The sequence below is a fragment of the Colobus angolensis genome, unplaced genomic scaffold, assembly GCF_000951035.1.
Source record: "Colobus angolensis palliatus isolate OR3802 unplaced genomic scaffold, Cang.pa_1.0 Scaffold125, whole genome shotgun sequence".
Lineage (NCBI taxonomy): Eukaryota > Metazoa > Chordata > Mammalia > Primates > Cercopithecidae > Colobus > Colobus angolensis.
This window is the reverse complement of record NW_012113697.1, coordinates 403871-427681: the sequence shown is the minus strand read 5'-3', so window position 1 is coordinate 427681 and position 23811 is coordinate 403871. Positions and strand designations below refer to the sequence as shown.

General features: G+C 42.6%; 1 protein-coding gene across 2 annotated transcripts in view; it reads right to left on the bottom strand.

Moving 5' to 3' along the window:
- Window positions 1-343: 343 nt before the first annotated feature.
- The window catches only part of TEKT3 (tektin 3), a 38559-nt gene continuing 15091 nt past the window's right edge, over window positions 344-23811 (bottom strand). For both annotated transcript variants that reach the window (XM_011933229.1, XM_011933228.1), the window contains 5 exons: window positions 15614-15684; window positions 10633-10776; window positions 8797-9019; window positions 5209-5363; window positions 344-684 (listed from right to left, as the gene is read on the bottom strand). In XM_011933229.1, the coding sequence (XP_011788619.1) occupies window positions 468-684; window positions 5209-5363; window positions 8797-9019; window positions 10633-10776; window positions 15614-15684 (810 nt within the window). In that variant the 3' untranslated portion in view covers window positions 344-467. The remainder of the gene's footprint in view (window positions 685-5208; window positions 5364-8796; window positions 9020-10632; window positions 10777-15613; window positions 15685-23811) is intronic.

The following is a 23811-nucleotide window of genomic DNA, read 5'->3' as shown; positions in this document are numbered from 1 at the left end:
CTATTGTTCCAAAGGCACTCTGTATGTCTCTACCTTTGTTTTTGATCAAATTACCCCAACTACCTCATGCCCAATGGCTTTTCCCCTTCTCACTGTGGATCCTTTAAAGCGAAACTCAGAAACCACCTTCTTCATGATTCCTGACTGCCTCCGAGAGAATACAGTCCTCCTTTCCAGTCCATTCGGATTACACACAGAATGACAAGAATCACACCAGTTATCATTTTTACCTTCTCTGCTAGATTGATTATATTTCTTCATATCCTTCCCGTAACCCAGACGCCTAGTAAATAGTAGAAAATTAAGGTTTGGATGCAAACAAAAGGCTTTCTGAGACAGGACGTTGGTACATTTCCATCAGCATAATCCTTTAATAAGTGACTATATTAGCACTCAGTTCAAATGCTGAGACAGTGCTCTGGCTCAGCCTTAACTTAGGGTTATCAAAACCACACCCGGTAGCATCCCTAGCAGAAGCCGACCAGCCGGAGGGTGTTGGGGTAGCTCTTGCGCATCCTCATGCATTTTTCCTGGTCGATGTACAGGGAATTGGCTTTGACAGCTAAGTCATGCTCGAGGGTAGCTTTGGTGTGGACCAGCGACTGCAGGATGTCCTCTGCATCCCTCAGGCGCTGCTGCAGGGTCTGGATGGTGTCGTCAACCTCGTGTACCTCGTTAACAAGGCTGTAGCATAAGGGAATCAGCGTGGTTAGGTCAGCAGAGGTCACACTTCTGTAGCTTATGCAACTCCAAGTACATCACATTGTAACCAGTGACGCAAAGCTCACGTTTTCTTTACTCTAGGATATATGTATCAGCAAATGAGGGGTGCATGAAATTAATAAAATATAAAGAAATATAAAGAGAATGGTGACAATGAGCCAATGGGAATGTAGATGTCCCAGGAGACAGAAAAGGATTTCATAATTATAGAAAAATATCCAGACCATTTTAAAATCATTATTCTAAGGCAATTCTATAGTTTCACAGAAATTCACAACTGGAAAACAAAGTTAGAGAGGTCTCCAAGCCCAACTTTCTTGTTTTACAGACTAGGAAATAGAGCCCAGGGGTTCATATGCTGCCCCCTCCTTGACTCAGGGCCCACATGTGTTTGTAAGCTGTACCTGGTTATCCAGAAAGCTAAGAAGGAAATACAGAGCTTCAGTGGCCATAATAAGAAACTGGGTCCCATTTCCTGGTCCCGTTCCACTCTCAGCGCCTTGAGACAGAAGAGTAGAAGCAGAGACCCAGGAAGACCCATCTCATCATCTGCAGACACATCCTGGAATATGCTTGCAATTTCTCGGACCTCAAGTCTTTCACTCTTGCTGTCCCCCAAGCTCAGAATGCTCCTAACCCATTCTTCATCCCGCTAATTTATCCCATCCTCAAGTCCCAGGTGAACTAACACTTCTTCCGGAAGTCCCTCCTTTAACCCGGAAACCATCTGCTGCCCTGTGTTATGACTTCCAAGAGGACCAAGCCTTTTACGGCACTCAGGGTCTTGTGATTGTCTGCTTGCAGCATCTTCTGTCCTTGCCCAGGGCTGCGTCCACAGCCCCTCCTGCAAAAATACAGGTGTGCAAAATTTACTTTTTGGGTGAAGACCAACTTTCATGCCCTAGGTGAAACGGAGGACATCTTAGGAGGTAGGGAATTGCCCAAAGGTCTGAATCCATGGGATCTACTAAGAAAAAGACCCAGACCCAAGGCAATAAAAAGGAAGGAAAGGCAGGACAGAGCCTAGAGCATTCGCTTCCAAGCCACTTGTAGGTGGCCTAAGAAGAGGAAGGCGCTGGGAAAGGCCCCCATGCGTGCTCACTGAAGCAACAACAGGCCATGGGAACATATCCACACTGTGCAATGCCTTTCGTCTTACAAGCCTTACTGTCTTCTGCTTTCCAATGGGGAGAGGAAGAATTAAGGCTTAAGTGCCAAAGTTTGGTTTTGTCTGGGGACGGTAAATACTAAATCTGAGAACTCATCAGAAAGCAAATTTCTTGTTATTGTTTAGGTCAAATTGAATTAAAAAAGAAAGGCCTTTTAAAGATCCCAGGGTATAAAACATCACTAGCAAAGAAACAGATCTTTGGGGAGGCTGCTGCAGCTGGCTGGTAATGGGATTTTTGATGGTGGATTGTTTACAAACACAGGGGGACTGCCTCTTGCCTCCCACCCTCCCTGGCTTCAGCAGGAACCCTGAACCCCAACACAGGAAACAGAGCAGGATGATATATGAGTCTTTACTCCTTTCAGCCAAATGTGAGCCTAGTGGAAATTTTATCTGGGAGGGAAGGTTTGAAAATATACATGTCAAAACATTAATGCTAAAATAATAATAATAATAAAAATTCAAGAGACATAGAATGTAGGCAGCTAGAGTATTTGTTTTCACACTGCTGCATGGACACAGCTAGGGAATAACATGCTTCCACTTCCCTCAGCGTTAATTAGAAATATATTGTTCATCATCTTCAAGGCCCTAGTTCACTCCCAGTTTCCTTGTTCTTGGCTGATTGCAGAGAGCTGTTCTGCTGAAGTCACTCTTTCTCTTTCTTCTTTTTTTTTTTTTTTGTAATTACAGAACCACAAAATGTCTTGCATTCAAATACAAATAAAGCTACTACAGTTTATATATATATGTTAAAACTAATATATATATATGTGTGTGGATAGATAGATAGATAGATTATTTAAGTAGAGCAGAGCCTGGTCTGTCTGGCCTGCCACCAAAAATGCCAAGAATGTTTAGAATCACTTTTGAAATAACTCATTTAGACCATTTTTAAATAAAAGTAAAAGTCTTGAAATGAAAACAGCAATTTTTCTCAGTCCCCACTCCCCTGAGTTTATGATCTTTATTTTTTCTAAATCTAGACCGCCAAAGGGCTGCTTTCAGAATGATCCATTAAAGAAGGAAAGTAATCCCGTCCCCCAGTAATAATCCTAAAGATTTTTGGCAAAGATATTTTAACAAGAAAACTTGACGGAAACAAAAGTAGGTTTTGTTCAAAAGTCAGTGAAGGAGCAGAGGAAATAGACGTACTGTGAAGTCGGCAGGAAGTGAAAGAAAAGCAAATTCTGTTTAGCCAGGAAAAGGAAAAAAAAAAAAAAAAGAGTAAAAATCATTCAGCTCCTCAGGAGAAGCTGTGAATGCCTCATTGTTTGATAATTCTAAAGTCCTCTTAGACCACTACCCAAAACCCATTTTAAAAGCAATCCTGTGTTTGTCTAACGGCAGTATAAACAACTTATTTGTTCCCATCTCCACTTTTGATGACTCTGCAGAGATTTTTGGAGAAGGAAACATCAGCCCAGCTTCTCCTAATAACATTTACATAAAGTCAAAACTGGTGATCTAATCCTAACAGGCCAAGTGGGTGTGCACCCACTGCTGGGTTCTTCTAAGGCAGAGAGGTGCCTCCAGCTGGCTGTCTAGGGGCCCATCTAGTCCCTTGAGTGGAGAGCTGCTTATCCTGAATAATGAGCTGTGCATGAAGAAGAGCTCTATGGAACCCACTTTGAAAAATATGCAGCCTGAGTGACCTCCTCTGTGGCTATGGCCTAGATAACAGCTCCACCAGGAGAAACGCAGCTCATCCTGGAAATGAAGATCATGTGCGTACAACCTGAAGCACGCTTCATGGCACTCAACGCAGACAACATGCGTGCTACACACGTAAGGTGTTTTATCATAATGATCTCCTCTGTGACCCTCAGTTTCATCCTCTGTGTGAGAGAGAGATGAGGATGTAGCCTTTACTTTGCCAACTCTTCTCAAATGGGATCAGATACCTGTCGGGAGTGGTAAAAGCATTACACGACGTAAAAGACAGGAGAAGGAGAAGCAAATGGCTTGGTGGAATAGAACTCTGGGGAGAGACAGGCAAAAATTCAAACTGCAGCTCTCTCTTACCACTAAATGTGGCCTGGGCCAAGCCACTCACCCACTCCTGTCTCCGTTCCCTCACTTGTAATATGAAGGTAATGAATGAGATAGTATAAAGTGCTTAGGGCAGTGCTCAGCATAGAGTCAGATTAAGAGATGGTAGCAGCTATTATTATCATTGCATTGATTGTCACCATCATTGTCTTTATTATTATTATTATCATCAATGTTGGCCTCACAAGATCCCCTTCCTTCCATTTCAGGAAATCCACTGTCTCAAACCACCACTTATTTCTTTATTTTATCCTTAGGATCTATCCTTCAAGATAAGAGAATTTTATCGTGGAAGCAGAGCGAGTGGCATCTCCCCCACTGCACCAGAAAGGCTTCTGGAGTTCACGCACTGCCACTTGGCTCCTCCAGTTGCTATCAAGTTGATTTACTTCTGCACAGAGCATTTTAGGGCCTAAGAACAGCAATGATGAAATCCAGAAAGAAAAGGCAGACTCACAGATATTGGGAAATTGGAAATGAAGCCAGATTGTGGCAGGGGTGGGGAGGGAATCTTGGCCAGTCCCTTACAAGTCCATCCCAAAACGAATCTTCAAAGTGAAAATAATAATAAAACTCATGTAGTGTTTGGTAGATAAAACTGTGGGGTCAGATTCCTCCTGCTGTGTATATATAGGAGCTGTGCTCGATGAAGACCAGCTGGCTTTGATTTCTACTGAGAATGAAACACATTGAAGTAAACTTAAATGAGACCCTCAGTCACAAAGACAGCAAATGAGTAGATAGGGGTCAGTGGAATTGGCACTGAAAGTCCCTTTTCTGTCGGGTCCCCCATGCTGAGAACTATATAGAAAGTCACAAACTGCTGCTTGTAAGATAGGAGTTCTAGAAACTCCGACGATTCCAAGGACATGCAAAAGAACCCAAATACCACGCTGGCCTCCCTGAATGAGTTAAATGCTTAATAGCACTTTTTTTATGTGTAGTGTTGATGTCCCTTCCTTTTTCAAGGATTTGTGGTAAAATACACATCACATAAAACTTTAACCAATCTTAAGTGTACAGATCAGTGGCATTAACACATTCACACTGTTGGTGCAACTGTCACCGCCATCCATCTGCAGGACTGTTTCATCATCCCACACTGAAACTCTTCACCATTCAACATCTCCCCATTGCTACCATTCTCACAGAAGGCTCCTACACAATGTGTATGGGCAGAAAGCAGCTTTCTAGACAGCCCAGTGCCACAGTCAGTCTGGTAGCCCTCCGAGCGAGCCCTGAGCTGTCCCCTCCCACCTTACCGTAGCTGAGCCATGTCTCGGCACAACTCAATGTTCGGCCGCCTTGTGCGCTCGTCCAGTCTGGTCTGAGCCACTTTCAGGAAGGCAGTCTTGTCCTTGATGGCCTTCTTGATGGATTCTATGGTCATTTCAGTCTGGAAAATCTCCTGCAGGGTCTGTGACAAAGAGAAGCAACTGCCTGAAGCTTTGGTGTGGTCCCTTCAACAACCCGCCTCCCACCTCTTGCCTGTCCACTCCATGCCCAGCACCTGCCTCGACCTCGCTGATGAGGAGGTCGCTTCACCAAGACCGTCTGTCCGTCCCAGCCCTGCCCCAGGGAACCCACGTGTCTCACTGGAGCTGCCATGCACCTACTCTGGAGAGTGGGTGGTGCCTCTCTCCCCAACCCTAGGCTCAGCAACCTCATTTTGGTAGCTGGAAATCAGCCAGGGTGGGAGTATTTCAACCACAGAAATTGGCAAATACTACAAATCAAGGGCTCCCTGCATGCCACCCCCAATGGCCGTTGTTAATTACTGACCAGCACACATCTGTGTTCTGATAAAAGTGAGGCTTTGAGTGGCCCTGATCTCCCTCCTCACATCCATATGTCCATGCGTCTCTTCCCACTTTCTCTTCCTACCAACTTGTGCATTGCTTTCCTCCTCACAGAGGATTTCCCTTGCAGCGAATCAAGCTTAAGCTTCAGGGTACCTTACTTACAACAGAGGAATACTGGCAGTTTTGTATTCCTGATTTTGTATTCGTTTTTTCTTAAAGAGGCCACTCCCCCAAATTGTGTAAACATGGATCCCTCCTTGGTTCCCCCTCCTCTTTCTCTGTAAAGAGTCCGTGTCCTATGCTCTGAAGCATAGAAGCCTCCCTTCTTCTCACATCTTGATCTCTGCACTCCCGTAACTCTACATCCTCCCTATTACTGTCCCTCTTCCTGGGTTCCCTTCCATGGCCTGGAGATACAACCAAGAATCATCTTTTTTTTTTTTTGAAACCCTATGTTTTTACCACCACTCTCCCATCCAGTCCCAACTGAGTCCCCTGCCAAATGTATTCAACCATGGCTGTGCCCACTCCCTTCACTTCCCACCCACCCAGTCTCCCAGTGGTCCCTGGATTCTGTCTCTGGCCCTAGCTGCTGTCACGAAACTTCAGTTTCAAAGCCGACATGGAGACCTCTCTGATACCTCCCTCTCCTTGAGACCCTCATCTTGTTTTCTCTGGCCAAGTGTTGTTCCAACTCCCTCCTTTCCAACGACTCCTCATTCCCTTCCAGTGCAAGGCTTTGTCCTTGGGGGACGTCTCTGCAATATCCTTTCTACACTACAGAGACCTCATGCAATCACAAGATTTAGCACTTGTGTAATCCAGGCACTCTTCAATCTGTCACTTGAGCTTTGATCTCTCTCCCAAGATAAAAATCATTTCACTGTTTCTATCACTAAGGCCTTCTTCAGATACTATGTGCTCCATGAAAACATCCTGATCTCTCGCCAGTGGAAACAACTGCTCCTTCTTGTAAACTGTGTTCACATTTCATCTGTGTTTCCAAGTTCTTTCTGCACCTTTCTAATGCAACTTCCTGTTTTCTATGTGCATGTCTCGTCTCTAAGACATGAGACATATGTACATCCCTGAGTGCCTACCACAAGTGTACCTGTTAGGGCTGAATAGTGCCTCTTCCCCAAAAATTCCTATGTTGAAGTACAAATCCCCAGTGCCTTGGAAGATGGCCATATTTGGAGACAGTGTCTCTGTGGGGGTGATTAAGTTAAATGAGGTGGTTAGGGTGGCCCTAATCCAATACAACTTTGGTGTCTTTATAAGCAGAGGAAATTTGGACACAGACACACACAGAGGGAAGATGATGTGGAGACGCAGGGAGAAAGTGGCCATCTATAAGCTGATGAGAGAGGCCTCAGAGAAAACCAATCCTGCCCTGCACCTTGATCTCAAACTTCCAGCCTCCATTAATTAATTTTCTCTCTCTCCAGTGAGAAAATTAATTTCTACTGTTTAAGCCACACAGTCTGTGGTACTTTGAGTTAGGACAGCCCTGGCAAACTAACATAACAGTAAATAAAAATTTGTTGAAGAAGGAACTCTGTCACACCAGCCTTCTAAAAGGCCTTTAGAATGTCTTCTTACAATTCGTAGCGTCTGACCCCATTAACCTTCTCATCAATGTCTTCTACAAACTGTCTTCAACCTACTTTTCCACGTTCCTCTCCCAGGACACAAACCATCTACACCAGCCACACACCAGTCTTTTGACAGACCTCAGCTCATCCTCTGATTTGCTGTCTCCAAGGCTTTCTTCAAGATGTGGCCCCACCTGGAATGTTCACTTCTCCCTCCAAATCCCAAAAACACTTTTGTATTTGTTATTTGATAATCACGATTTGCAATATTCTATTCATATTGTTTATGAGCTTTTCATATGCAAGTATTTCTTCTCTGTAATGTAAACTTCCTAAGAACAAAAACTACATTTGATGCTTCTCTCCACCTTTCACAGCATGGAGCACACTGTCTGGCTCAATTAACATTTGTTGCCTAAAGCAGGCACCATGAGAAGGAAAGGTAAATCGTTGCAGCCTGAGAAAATGTGGTTCCCTCAACTGGGTAAAACCATCGTAGGCAACATAGCTCATGCTGCAGAGTTCTTAAAAATAAGAAACAACATTGCTTGCTTCAGCAGCACTATTGGAACAATACAGAGAAGGTTGGCATGGCCCCTGAGCAAGGATGGCATGCAAATTCATGAAACGTTCCATATTTTTTTTTACTATAGGTAACATCAATACATTATATCGTTTCAAATAGCTAGAGGAAGGATATTGCATGTTTCCAACCCAAAGAAATGACCAGTGTTTGAGAGGATGGATATGCTAGCTCGTTACCCTGACCTGATCACCATACATTAAGTGTATCAAAACATCACTGTCCACCCATGAATATGTACAATTATTTTTTGTCAATTTTTTAAAAAAGACACAACAAACTATATTCAGCATAATCCACAAAAACAGTAAGAGCTCCAAGACTGATATTAAGGAAAGGAAGAGCTCCTCGTTTATCTTGAAACATACAAATTCTGCTGTACTCCTTCATTTTATGGTCATTGTAAAACTCTTATGCTTAGAGCACTTAAAATTTTTCAATATCAGAAACACTTTGAACTACCTAACAGTTTCCTGTATTTGGTTTTGTATTACAGAAAAGGGGTCTGAAATAATTTAACAGAAGACATTTCTGCCATATGTTCTAATAATAAATTCACTTCCTAGTTATATACAGTGATTCATTAAACTTTAATAATAATATTTTTGTTTCTATTAAAGACTAAGAACCTTTCATTACATAGTGCCTTCTTTGTGTTCCAAATACCAGTGGATTCCAATTTCATTTTGACACCTGGCTACCTGGCTGAAATAAATGGCATGCTTTGTGCTGTTTTAAATTTTTCTTGCTCTGTGTGGCCAGGCTGTCACATGCCTATGGTGCCTCTCTGGGAGTGGTGAGAGATTTGTGGTCCCAGAGCACACCACTCTGTCCAGGTCAGCTAAGAGGTACCACTGGCGGTTGATTTACCTTTGCTAAGTGCATCTGAATCTTATTCTTAGCATCTGCAGTCTCAGCAATGCGATTGGTGAAACACAAGTTCACTTTGTTGAATTGATTCCACATCTCATTGGCAGTCACAACCAAGAGGTTTTCAATGTCGTCTCTTAGCTTAGCAGAAGCTGCCCGTTCACTCTGGGAGCGGAGAATATTGTCATCTGTAAATTTGGCCCAGGACTCGGGCACTGAGACACTGAAAAAGAGAAGCAGGAGCAGACAACCGTGAGAGTGATGAATCAGCCTACAGGATCACTAGGCAACCATGTATCCTGTGAGAGAGAAACCGCCAGGTCACTGATCCTAGCTTCATTATATAAATATCAGAGGGAGGCTTATTTTAAACTTTTCTTAATTCTTTCTTATGTTACTGCTAATCAGTTTTCTATATATCTAAAACATAAGCTAGTTCTTCTGCCAGTTTCAGGGGGCAAAAGGATTAATGAATGATGTGAATGTGTAGGTTCATTATAAATGTGTCACACACCACATCAATAAGCATATGACAAAATGTTCAACCTCAAGGGTAATCAAAGAAGCATTAATGAAAACAGCCTACTAAGGAAATACTGGCACAAGTAGAGAGAACGATCATTAGCCAGGCTGGAGAGCATATTTAGAAAAAGTTTCTCTCGTATCCTACAGATGAGAATGTTAAATTAGTACAACCTTCTTGGAGGGTAAAAAGGCAACACAAACCAAGAGGCTGTTGGAATTCAAATGTGGAAAGCCCAGAAATTCCACTTCTAGAAATCTATTATAAGGAAACAATGTATCCAAGGATGTATGTGTGAGGACATTCATTTCAGCCATATTTATGCTGATCCCTGAAAAACGAGACACAATCTAAATGCTCAAAAGTTGAAACCAAAAAGGTTGATTGTGGTACGTTCAAAAAAGTAATCCATATACCAGGCAAATTCATGTTGAAGTAGAATATTTATTTTACAAACAATGTTACTGAAAAATCAGACAGGCTATATTTCAACTTTCAACTGGGTGCATTGTATGGTACGTGAATTTCACCTCAATCAAGTTAAAATTTTAAGGGAGTGGCTGGAAGAGACCATGGATCCTGCCCAAAATTGCATCCAGGGGCCTGGCAAAGAAACCACTGATGGGGTAAGTGGAGCAAGCTGTGGTAGGAAAGGCCTCGAACTATTTTCAGCCTGTATCCCACAGCATCCAGGGCATGCTATACAATGGCAATGTGTGGCTTGTTAGTGTTTTTCCATTTTTTTTTTTTTTGAGACAGAGTCTCCCTCTGTCACCCAGGCTGGAGTGCAGTGGCACAATCTTGGCTCAGTGTAACCTCTCCTCCCAGGTTCAAGCGATTCTCCTGCCTCAGCCTCCTGAGTAGCTGGGATTACAGGCGCCCACCACCACGCCTGGCTAACTTTTGTATTTTTAATAGAGACAGGGTTTCACCATGTTGGTCAGGCTGGTCTCCAACTCCTGACCTCAACTGATCCTCCCGTCTCAGCCTCCCAAAGTGCAGGAATTACAGGTGTGAGCCGCCGTGCCCAGCCTTGTCTGTATTTTTCTAGGACTTCTGCATCAGCTAGGGTTATTTTCATAGTTAGAAAATATAAGCAACAAATATTCCTTTACAAAAGAATTCAGGATGTAATTATCAAGGTCTGACCACAGAATGTGCTTGATTACTGGAGACTTGTCCAAAGCTGGGTGTGTTTCTCACCTTCGGATATCTTACCATGCTTTCCGTTTTAACCTGTAAGCTGTGTCCTTTTGAAAGGAGAAAGAGTTAAATGACATCAAAATCACAGCAGTGGCGTGTGCCTGACTTACGTTGCATCAACCCTCTCCACTCCGCAGAAGTAGCCGACACCGTCTGACGTGTTGCGCAGGTGGTGGCATTTGTCATCAATCCGGTAAGCTGTCTGTTTGTCACTCAGGTCCTTCTCCAGCTCATGCTGGGACGCTCTGTCGGCTCTGCAACACAGAGTCAGGAAGTGGAGTTTCACGCTCAGGTGACAAATGTCCTGCAGGGACACATGAGTGCCCTTCCATATTAGGACCTCTCTCACTGTTGCTCTCACCATCTCTCCCTCTTCACACAATGTTCAATCTCTCAGTCAAAACGAGCACTCTTTGGATATGGCCACACATCTACGTCACTGGGACCCCAACTCCCACCATGTCTACACTTCTCCTTTCATAGGGTGGGATGGAAGTGGGGAGAGCAGGTGAAGATAAACAGGGGTCCAGGATCTGCAGCCCCAGCTGGGGCCCATCTTCCTAACACACACACAGTCTTCCAGACAGGACACAGGTTCAAAGTAATCTGTCCACATCTGTGCCTTCCATTCCTTCCTTTTCCTTTTCCTTTTTGTCTTCTACATCTCAGCTCCCTTTTTCTCCGTTATTTGAATATAAATCCCCAAGAAATCATGAGGCCTTTATAGCCAAGCCTCCTGCCATCCGTTGGTAACCTCAGTTTGTGGTCATGCTACGGCTCAGAAGTTTGCCAGGAGATAAAAACCAAAGGTCAAAATTAACCTCCAGGACAGGAGTGAGACAGGGCCTCAACAGAGATCAGGAATTGATGGTCCCCCCAGGCTCACACACTCCAGCAGCCACCCTGCTGGAAGGAAGAGGCCTCAGTGAGCTCTGAGATGCAGGGTCTTGCCTGCACTGCCAGACAGACGGGGGACCCACAGCTTATTACCAAAGACAGACCCTGGGGGCAGGCATGGGTGACAGGTGAGCCACATGGACTACTTCATTCGACAAATAATTAGTGAGTGCCTCCTATATGGCAGACACCATTCTGCGAGCCTGGCATGCATCAGTGGACAACACCAACATCTCTCCTCTAAGGAGCAGACATGCTTCTGGGAGGAGACAGCACATTCAGTGAATGGGCAATTTGTGTGGTTTGAAGGACAATGCTAAAAAGCAAAGCAGGAAAAAAGAGACCAGGACTGTGGTTATGATTTTAAAGAGGATGGCCAGAATAGGTCTCACCAGGTGACATTGAGCAAAGACATAAAAAGGGGGGAATCAGATCATGCAGGGCCCTAATGGACATGGGAATGAGTCAAGTTTTCCTTCCAGTAAAATTGGAGGCCATTGACTTACAATTTAAAAGGACCTCATTCTGGTGCTGGGCTGAGAACAGACTGCCGGGGGCAGGAAGACCATTAGGGAGCCACTGCAGTTACTCAGGTGAGAGATGAAGGTGGCTTGGACCAAGAGGATGAAAGTGAAGGAAGCAAGAAGTATTCAGACTCTGGCTATGGTTTGAAGATAGAACCAAGAGAATCTCCCATTAAACTGAACATCAGTGAGGAAAAAAAAAAAAAAAAGAGCTTGGGTCATTGGAATAATGGAAATAATGGAATTCCATCAACTAAGAGGGGGGTTGGCTGGGGAGGGGGAAGCTAGGGGAGAAGATGAAGTTCAGTTGACATCGTAAACTTGAGTGTTCACTGAACATCTACATGGGAGACATGAAGGAGGTTGCTGGAATTTGAAAGAGACGTCTAGGCTAGAGATAAAAAGTGGGGAGCCACTGGCAGATAACTAGTATTTGAAAAAGTAGGATAGCTGAATGAGCTTGGGAATTTCTCTGTTTTCTCAGCACCTAAAAACAGTTTTGGTAGAGCAAAGCCATTCACTCAGTAAAGGCTGCATTGAATGGAATGAGTCAATTCTAGCTGCAGGTTCCCCTCAACTCAGCCTGTGCTTTCAAGCAAATCGCTTGACCTCTCAAAGCTGTTTTTCTTATTTGTAAAGTGGAAATGAGAGTAGCAGCATGCAAATGATCTGCACTTTGTGAATTCTAAGACAGTATACAAGCGTGAAGGATGAAAAATGAAAAAGCTCCCTTCCCTTGCTACTTCTGTGCTGAGGCTCTTGCCTTAGGTGATTATGTTGAAATTCTAGGACTAGAAGGCCTTTCTCCTTTGGTCTGGGACCAAGATGTCCCACAAGCTTCCTGTCTTAAGCTGAGACCCTGTTAGGGAAGGGGCTGAAACGTTCATGAAGCATCGGTTGTTACAGTTCACCTCTTGGGAGGTGGGGCTTGGGGAGGTGGAATAGAGACTTTACAGCCTTTTACTTCCTATCACCTCAGGTGAAAATGCCTGCTCGTGCACACTCCCAGGTCTTGGCTGGAACAGTGGTTGAAAACATATGCCTTAAGAGTGTGGAATGATGAACAGTGGGACTCGAAGGAGGGGAGGGAGGAGAGTGGGATGTTGGAAGGTTGCTTGCTGGTTACAATGTGCGTTGCTCCAGTGATAGATGCTCTGAAGGTCCCGATTTCACCACAGTGCAATATATCGATGAAGCAAAACTGCACTTGTACCCCATGAATATATACACATTTTTAACGAAATTAAAATGTTAACAAAAGCCATAGACTTCGGCATCAGACAGCCCCAGTTCAAACATCTTTGCTATTTGCTAAACCTGACCAGAGGCAAGTTATAAACTAATGTAATAATACCTGTCTTTCCAGGCTGTTGGGTAGATAATCAGGTGCCTAGCAGATGCTAAGTGCTCAGTAAGCATCAGGTCTCATAATATCGTAACATGGGTGATTTTTTATGACTTTAGAACTGAGGCTGCCTGGACCCCCTCTGATCTGGCCTCAGAGTCTGCTTGGGCAGGCATTTAAGGCAGCATCCCATCAACACGTCTTACAGCCCAAGACGGGAAGACCTTGGCTGCCCTGTGAGTGCCTAATGAGATTCTATTTTAAGCTGAGATCCAAGCTGAGGGTTTCATTGCTCCTTCTGAAACAAGTGTAGTTGATAAACTCTCTTCTAGTCACCTGCCCAAGACAGAGCACAGTGGTCCCCCACAAATCTTGGAGAAATCATCCCAGGAAGTGAGGTAGGCATTTTGCCCACTGTGTATTAAAGGAAAGCCAAGTTCTTTAAAGGATCAATAACAAAGATTCCAAACAGGTACATACACACAGAACTTTCTGCAAAGGTCTGCAATACAGCCAGTATTGAGGCAATTTGTAACAGAGATTTATATCAGATGAGGCTGTTCCATGGTAGAACAACCTAGGCCAAGAACGCAAAAGATGGGCAGCAAATTTTAGACTACGAAATAAAATGTGAATTAGGAACTAGAATCAATGCTTTGAATCACTCTTAAACATGTTTCTAAAATTCCTGGGGAGCAGAAACCACATGCAGTCATCCTCAACTACTTTTTTGCTTATCCTCACCAATTTCCAAATTAAAAAACCCTTTCAGTCACAGCTCTAGAGAATTTCAGCATACAAACCTCGCCAGCCTTCGTGGTGTTGATCCTGACGCACAGGGTAGGCAAATGAAATGGGCAGCACAGACGCCTTTATAGCACACATAACCACCTCTCCTGTTGGGTGGCATATTCGACACTACTTCCTTCTGCGGCCATAAGCAAATGGCACTGATCTTTCTACTTAATGTTAGCCAACAGTCTCAGCCAATACTTTTCCTATGCTGACAGCTGTGATCATTGCCTGAGACCTTCTTTATTATTATTCTTCCCCATTCTCACTCCTCATCCCACCCCCAACCATAAATATTAAGTACCTACTATCGCCAAGAAAAGAGAGCCCATTCCCTGGAGGAATGTGTATTCTAGTGAGGAACAGGATGGATTAACAACTACAATGCTGTGGGATGCAGGGAGCATTGCAAGCGCGTGATCATTGCAGAGGCCGGATCTTTTTTTTTTTTTTTTTTTGGGGGGGGGTCCCCCCTGGGCAGGCTGGAGTGCAGTGGCGCGATCTCGGCTCTCTGCAAGCTCCGCCTCCCGGGTTCATACCATTCTCCTGCCTCAGCCTCCCAAGTAGCTGGGACTACAGGCGCCCGCCACGGCTCCTGGCTAATTTTTTGTATTTTTAGTAGAAACGGAGTTTCACCATGTTAGCCAGGATGGTCTTGATCTCCTGACATCGTGATCCGCCCACTTCAGCCTCCCAAAGTGCTGGGATTACAGGTGTGAGCCACCGCGCCCAGTTGCAGAGACCGGATCTTTAAGGAGGTATGGAAAATAAACGTTTAAGTAAACCACCACTCATTACTTTTTCAAATGTTAGAGCTGAACAACTATAAGTCAATCTCTCATATAATAAAAATGCCAGTCTTTTGAGTTAAAAGAAATCTTAGTTACGCTCAAGTGACGGCAGAAATCCTTCTGCATCTCAGAATTATTTAAATAAAAACTTAAAGCAAGATACTCCATGTGCTTATTTTTTAAAAAAATATTTTTTTGAGACTGACTCTTTCTGTTGCCCAGGCTGGAGTGCAGTAGCACAATCAGAGCCCATCACTGCAGCCTCAAAGCCTCAAACTCTTGGGCTTAAGCAATCCTCCCACCTCAACCTCCTAAGTAGCTAGGACCACAGGCACCCACCACCATGCCTGGCTAATTTTTATTTTTTAACTGTAGAGATGAGGTCTCGTTATATTGCCCAGGCTGGCCTTGAACTCCTGGGCTCAAGCGATTTTCCTGCCTTAGTTTCCCAAAGTGTCTATTTGATTATTTTTAAAAATGTTTGTGGGTACATAGTGGGTATATACATTTACGGGGTACATGTGATATTTTGATACAGACGTACAACGTGTAAGAATCACATCAGAGTAGCTGGGGTATCAAGTAATCATCTTAGCTTTTGAATAAAAATATGTGTATATGCCTGTGTGTGTCTGTGTGTGTGTGTGTGTCCTTACAAGAAATTAAGAGAAATTTGAATGAGAGGCATGAAAGTATAGTTCAATGATAGATTTTGAATTGTATAGAGACATAAAGCTCTTACGCAAGTTGGGCAATAGCCTTATCCAAATGTAGCTTCATTCTTTCTTGACAACACAGAATAGTATCAACTTCCTACTCAATTGGAAAAAAAAAACACATTAATGTTTTCGTCATTGAATATAACACTCAAAATCAGCAATGTAGCAAAACATCAATGAAGGAAAATTTTGTTTCTTAAAATACTGTGAAGTTAAACAAGAAAACAATTTTGCATCCGCTTATTTATCTATACGCTCCGTGATACTGCAATGTAAAGATCACACTAAGATGCAGCCTTTATAGGTCTATGGGGAAATTATATTATGGAACAAGTGGGGACATGGTTAAGATTTTAGGATTTTTCTCTCTTTTTATCCCTGTCCTTATTTAAAACAGAAATTTAAAAAAATCAAAATTCTGGTAATATACAAGGTCAAATTTAAATGCACAGCTTCTTCTATAATAGCTATTCTTCCAAGACAAAGTAAGTCAGGGAAGAAAAAAGCACAACCAAAAGAAGCTTCTCTCTGGCAGTACATGTATCCTCCAGAAGACAGTGCTTGGGTCCAAACATGGAGGCTGACTTCCACCCTGGGAGGTCGCCCTCCTGTCCTGCCTGTGTACTGCAACCCAGCGCCTGTCCTTATACAAACACCTGTGCTAGCCAGGCCTCTCTACTGGACCACACACGTTGCCTTTTGATGCTGCTAGGACGTATCCACTAGCCCATAACATGTCAGACTATTAAATCAACATTTATTTCCCCCTTGAAATTTCTATGCACATTAGAAAATGTGGGAACTCAAAATAGCACCAAGATATTTCAAAAGTGCACATCGTTACTGTTATCATTTTCTCAGCCAAAAAGTTGTCATACTATGCATACTGCTTTGGGGCATTTTCAACTTGAACATTTTCCCATGACATTAAAAAACGCTGTGATGAAGGACCTTGATCAATACTTAGACACTACCGAAGAGTATGCCTTTTTCCAAGGTTTTGACAAGTACAGCCAAATTGCCCTTCAGAAAAGTGGTACGCATTTACAACAACAAATGAACATGTGTTTTCTTGTCTTGCCCAGCAAGTGGTCACTGTCACTCCTTTCCATCTTCACCAGTGTGATGGAACCACATCCCCTGCGCCCCACCAAAAGCAGCAAACCTGCCTAAATTTGCAAGCTGATACTATGAGTATTCATTTGTTCGCCATTTGCCTTTTTTGTTTGTGTGAACTGCCTGTTCATGTGCTTGTCCGCTTTTTCTGTCATTTATTTTTTCTTTTTCGTGTGTGAGCGTTATAAGTATGTTTAAAATTCAATCTTTTTTATCATACATGTCACAATTTTTTATAAATGTGCGTGGTGCTTTTGATATAGATGTTTCTGATTTCTATGATGTCGAATCTATCAAATGTATCTCCTTTTGGTTTCTGCCTTTGTCATTTAGATAATAAAGGCCTTCACCACTCCAATATGAAGTATGACTCACCTATGTAGTCGTCTTCTTTTATTGTTTAATCGTTTAACATAAAAAAATCAAATGTGTCTAGAGTGATCACCCTACTGTCTTGTTGTTTGGTATCTGAATTAGTGGAATAAAGGAAGAGCTAAATTCCCTTCACACACTGACACCAACATTCTCCCTGCCTTGACAAGCAGGCAAAATTTCCCAGCCTCAGAGTGGGTTGTGCATCAGTCTTAGTATTTTTGTGTTTAGTTTTTATCTTTCTCAACGCCTCGTGTATGTGTGTGCCTGTGTGTAATTTGATGAGATTTTAACAAAAGATGCACGGAGTTCTGCTTAGAAAGGACCCTTTAAAACCCTGAATTGTGTTTCCATCCTTTGTGTACACAAAGCACAGAGTGGAAATTCTTAGGACTTTTAGTGCGAAAAAAAAAAATGCATTTAGTGGGATTCTTGCTGTAAAAAATTCCTACAACAATAATTTTTATATGTGAACTTAAATAATGTCATATGATGAATGTCAGATGGTTGGGGGCAGAAGGGTTCATGAGAATACAAAAAGCCCAAAGCCAAAGGTCTCTGGCACTGTCCCCAGTGCTAACTTATCCATCCATCTGTACCCATACGTGGAGGTGGCCTTGAAATACCACAGTAGAGCAAAAGCAGGACAAACCTTTCCCTCACCTGCCCATGAGAAGACAGTTTGCAAGAAGGTGGTGGATACACACAGAAAGCAGAAGCGTAGGAAGAGCCTTCATCTAGCTAGATCTCTGGCTGCTGCCTCACACCTAAGGAAGCAAAATGCACATTTAGGACCCTGGAAGGTGGGTCCAACATTTCCAGATCCTGGACTTAGGGAGAAATTACAGGCCGCATGAGTTACAGGGTCACACTGACTTCATTGAGATTCTCAGATTGCAATGACCAAAGTGATTAAAATGCAGTTTCATTTGTGGGGCTTCGGATGAAAAGAAGACACGGAATCATGTCCAGTTGTTTGAAGAACGTTGAATGCATCCTACTATTCGAGCGGCTGAAACATTCATGAAGCATCTGTTGTTACAGTTCACCTCTTGGGAGGTGGGGCTTGGGGAGGTGGAATAGAGGCTTCACAGCCTTTTACTCCCCATCACCTCAAGTGAAAATCTCTGCTCGTGCACACTCCCAGGTCTTGGCTGGAACAGTGGTTGAAAACATATGCCTTGAGAGTGTGGAATGATGAACAGTGGGACTCGAAGGAGGGGAGGGAGGAGAGTGGGATGTTGAGAGGTTGCTTGGTGGTTACAATGTGCGTTGCTCCAGTGATAGATGCTCTGAAGGTCCTGATTTCACCACAGTGCAATATATCAATGAAGCAAAACTGCACTTGTACCCCATGAATACATACACATTTTTTACAAAATTAAAATGTTAACAAAAGCCATAGGCTTCAGCATCAGACAGACCCCGTTCAAACATCTTTGCTACTTGCTAAACCTGACCAGAGGCAAGTTATGAACTAATGGTAATAAGACCCGTCTTTCCAGGCTGCTGGGTAGATAATGATGTGCTAAGTGCTCAGTAAGCATTAGGTCTCGTAATTTTGTAACATGGATGATTTTCATGACTTTAGAACTGAATCCTCATGTAAGATGTGGGCTCTGCTGTACTCTCAGCTAAGGAATATGCACCACATCACAGGAACATTATGAGTTTCAGCCACAAATATGGACGAGTGCTGACCCTGCGCTGTGGTCTGAATTGTGGATATAAAATCATTACTTGGATGTCCTTGTTAAACTCAGACCCTGCTCCCACAGGTTGAGGCTTTATATGTGGTTCTGTTTACCTGTGTTAACTGAGTCTTTTTAAGTTTTGGGAAAGTGGGTAAACTGCCAGCCTAACAGGTGAACGGGCTATTGAAATCAAATCTTCAAAATCAAGCTGCAAGCCTGAATTGAATCTAGCTATTACGCGAATACCACGTGTAGGTGCAGACATTTCATTTCCATATACAATGCTTTTTAATGATAGATTCACCAAATATTCTTGTCTTCTCACTTATCCTTGAGTTTAGTGGGAAGAGGCGTTTCCTTTCATTAGAGATCTGCATTCTCAGTATTTGTTCCTGAGTTCGGCCAAGGTGACCTATCAGCTACCCTTTCTGGCATGGCTGCTGGTGAGAAGCTTCTGGTCCCACAACCTGCTTAGAGGCAGAAACCTAGGTGAGGAGGGTAGTTCTTATTGCTGGGGGTCAGAGCCCACCCAGATCCTCTTTCCGTGCTGGTTGCTATTCAATCCTGCCTTAGAGGAGAAGCCCCTTGGGCTGGACTGGGCTGAAATGCTGAAACGTCTCTCCAGCAGCAGGTCTGCCATCTCTGGAACTCATTGACTGCATTCTCAACAAACCTCTGAGGCTGCAGTATTTTTGCTTTCTGCTTCTGCAACACAGAGGAAGGAAAAGCCTCTTGTGGGAAGGAAACTGGCCAGCTGGGGCCAGGCCCAGAGCCTCAGCCTGAGTTCTGAGCAGCTGTCTCAGCCCCCATCCCAGAGCCGGACCAGGGCAGGCTGCAGGGTAGATGACTTTGCAGGTTCATTTGACTCCGAAGTCCAAGGAGTCAGCACGGTCGGGGAAGGCTAAGAAGATAGTACCATGATTGACTCCCCAACAGAAGCCATTCTGTAAGAATTTATCAACTATCACTGACTGAATATAATAGCCAACGGAATTCAACAGAATTCGTAAGAAAATATTTCATTGCATCCATGTTTTTCAAAAGTAGGCCTTTTAAGGCTACTTCTTTCCTTGGCTAATACACATTTAATTATTCTAAAAATTAAGACCTATTTTGGTAAAAAAATAAAACATATGCTAATATCACTACCTTGAGTAAGCCACAGAATACATTCACTGCTTGAATTGATTGGCAATGACCGAAGCACCTCTCTCAATTCATGAACCATTACTCTAATTGCACATTCAGTTTTTTGAGATAAAGCCCCCCCCCGCTACTGACCTAGAAACCAGAAACCTCTAATGCAGTGGTTCTTGTTTTTAAGAAACAGCTTTGTTGAGATATAATTCATAGACCATATAATTCACTTGTTTAAAATGTGCAGTTTGATGGCTTTTAGTATATTCACAGAGTTGTATAATCATCACTGGAACCAAATTTAAAACATTTCCATCACCTTCCAAAGAAATCATGAATCCTGTGCCCATTAGCTGCCACCCACAATTTCCAATCCCCCAAGTCTCCTTTCATAATAAGCAACCACAAATCTACTTACGGTCTCTACAGATTTCCCTATTCTGGAAATTTCATACAAATGGAATTACCATATGTGGTCCTTTGTGATTGGTTTCTTTCATGCAGCATAATGTTTTCAATATTCATCCATGTTATAGCAACGGATCAGCACGTCATTTCTTTTTTTTTTCTTTTTTTGGCAGAATAACCTATTGTACGGCTATCCTATATTTTACTTATCCATTCATCAGTTGATAGACATTTGGGTTGTTTCTACTGTTTGGCTGCTATGAATAATGGTGTTATAAATATCCATGCACAAATTTTTGTTTGGGCATATGTTTTCTTTTCTCCTGGGCTGACGTTTGGGAGTAGAACTACTGGATCCTATGGATCGTACAGGGCCATTCATGCTTAACCATTTGCCAAAGCATCTGCCTCATTTTGCACTCTCACCAGCAATGTATGAGGCTTCTAATTCCTCCCACATTCCAGCCAACTTGTTATTTTCTGTATTTTCTATTATAACTATCCTAGTGGGTAGGAAGTCATATTTCATTGTGAGATCCTTTGCCCATTTTTAATTGGGTTGATTTTTTTTTTAATTGTGAGAGTTATTTATATATTCTAGACACAAGTCTTTTCACTTTGTTGCTAATGTTCTTCAAAATATACCACATTTTTAATTTTGATGATGTCCAGTTTATCTGCTTTTCCTTGTGTTGTTTGTGCTTTTGATACCACATCTAAAAAACTGTTGCTTCTTCCAAGGTCACGAATATTCATGCCTATGTTCTTTTCTAAAAGTCTTACAGTTTTAGCTCTTATGTGTAGGCCTCTGATCCCTTTTGACTTAACTATTTTGTATGTTGTGATGTAGGAATCCAACTTCATTCTTTTGCATGTGGATATCCGGTTGTCCAAATACCATTTGTTAAAGACACAATTGCCATTGCATTGCCTTGGCACCATTGTCAAAGATCAATAGATGGTAAATGTGATGGTTTATTTCTCAACTCTCAAATTGTGCCTATTGTTTTGCAGGTACTACACTGTCTTACACATTGCAGCTTTATAGTAAGTGTTGAAATCAGGAGGTGTGAGTCCTCCAACTTTCTTCTTTTTCAATATTATTTCGGCTATTTGCTGTCCTTTAATTTCTATGTGAATTTTAGGATCAGTTCACCAATTTTTACAAAGAAGTCAGCTGGGATTCTGATAGGAATTGTGCTGAGTCTATGAATCAAGTTGAGAAATATTGCCATCTTAACACGAGCATCCACGTTTATGGATGTTCCCATCCATAGACATGATATGCCCATTTATTTAGATCATCTTTAATTTCTTTCAGCAGTATTTTGAATTTCTGAGGCACTTGTTCTTGACTCTGCCTAGTCATTAAGATTAGTTGGGGGATATTTTAGAAAGATCAATGCCTAGTCCCCATGGCAGATTTGAATCAGCATCTCTGGGTGTGGGACCCAGTCATTCATATTTTGAAAACCTTTGCCAGGTGATTCTAATGGGTAGCCAGGTTTGAGAGCCACTACTCAAGTAATGGAAACACTAAATGTAGCCAAGTACCAAAAAAATATCTGTTGGAAATATCATAGTGTGTTTGTGGGCAAGCTGATGAAGTTCAGCTGTTAGAACTGCCTTGTAATTTATTTCATACAGAACATCTCAGGATTAGTGAGAAGAAAAGGCCAAGGGAGAGACGATGGTAAATTCCTATCCAATTAGGATGAAAAAGTAGATGACAGATTATTTTAAGGCTTGTGAGTTTCATCAAAGGCTGGGAAAGAAGAGAAGAGCGGAGACCCATCACTGCAAAACTATTCCATTCAGAATGTTCTATTTCTTTCTTTCTTTTTTTTTTTGAGATGGAGTCTCGCTCTGTTGCCCAGGCTGGAGTGCAGTGGCCGGATCTCAGCTCACTGCAAGCTCCACCTCCTGGGTTTACGTCATTCTCCTGTCTCAGCCTCCTGCGTAGCTGGGACTACAGGCACCCACTACCACGCCCAGCTATTTTTTTGTATTTTTTTTTAGTAGAGACGGGGTTTCACCTTGTTAGCCAGGATGGTCTCAATCTCCTGACCTCGTGATCCACCCATCTCGGCCTCCCAAAGTGCTGGGATTACAGGCTTGGGCCACCATGCCGGACTGGTTTATTTTTAGAGGCAGAATCTTGCTGTGTTACCCAGGCTGGAATGCATTGGCATGATCACAGCCCACTGCAGAATGTTCTATTTCTAACCACTCCTGTCCAGCCATTGGGACAGTGACTTTTACAGTAGATTTACAAAACCTTTCGGTAGTAGCCAAAGCTTTCCTGAGTATATTATTTCAACTCAGAGTTCTCTTAGAGAACCAGACAGTAGAGGAAAGGAGAGAGCAAAGAAAAAAGTCTGCTTGTCATCTTTAATGTCATGGGTCACTAAGAAAATTTAAGTGATGTTAAAGCAGAGCGTTGATGCCGTGTGGGGATAAAATTACTCTGAGGACTGAGCTGCTACCTTGTCATACTTACTTTCCTACCAAGGACTCAATTCTCACCAAGGACCAATTTAAAAAAGGCAAAGAGGTAGGACCCTGCAAAGCTTGTGCAGGGACAGAGAAGATGGATTCACTGCAGTGGAAATTCTGTGATTCAGTTGGAAATGAAGCTGAGAAATGAGGGAGTCAGTCAAGGGAGGCCTTAGTGGATTTTTCTCCTGCAGAAATTAGGGAGTCAAGGAAGAATTCGTAGCAGAGGGAAGAAACTCGTGAGAATGTATAGGACAGATCCAAGGGAAACTTGGGGAAGGAAAGGTGCTTTGGAATTTCTTATTAACCAGATTTTTTTTTAAAGAGCTGGAAATTGATGAAAGGAGTTTGGGAGACAACAGGCAGCAAGCCATGGTGATGAAGGAACACTGGTACCATCAATAGAAAGGGACAGGCAATAGGCTAAGCAGGCTTTATGAATGTGAACCAGAAAAAAAAAAAAAAAAGTTACCAAACTAAAAAATGTTTGGCAAGTACTTAGGAATGCAGAACTAATGCTTTATAAAGTGCCTGGACTGAAAAAAGAGATTGGGAAGGGCTCCAGGTACATGATCCCTGAAGCCTTAAGAAATGATAGAGATCTGTGGTAACAAGTCTAAGAAGTGAAGATCAGAGAAATTAGAACTAAACCAGATTTAATTGGTGGAAGGTGGAAGAGAGATTAGTGTGAGAATCAGCAGAGTAGTGCAGATGCAACTGTGAGTTTCTGGATGGCAATTTGGCTATATATCAAAAGCTTTCAAATGCATAGAATCTTTGGCATATCAATTACACTTCCCAAAATATATTCTAAGGAAAGAATCAGAAGTATCTACAGTTATCAATAATATTTTTGTATACTGCAGTGCTATTAAAATAGGAAAACAAAGGAGTGGAATAGGGAAACAGTCTAACTATGTAAGAGAGGATTGATTGAAACAAACAAAAAAAAAGGTAGCACCTTTACATTGTAGAACACTGCATAGCCATTAAAAATC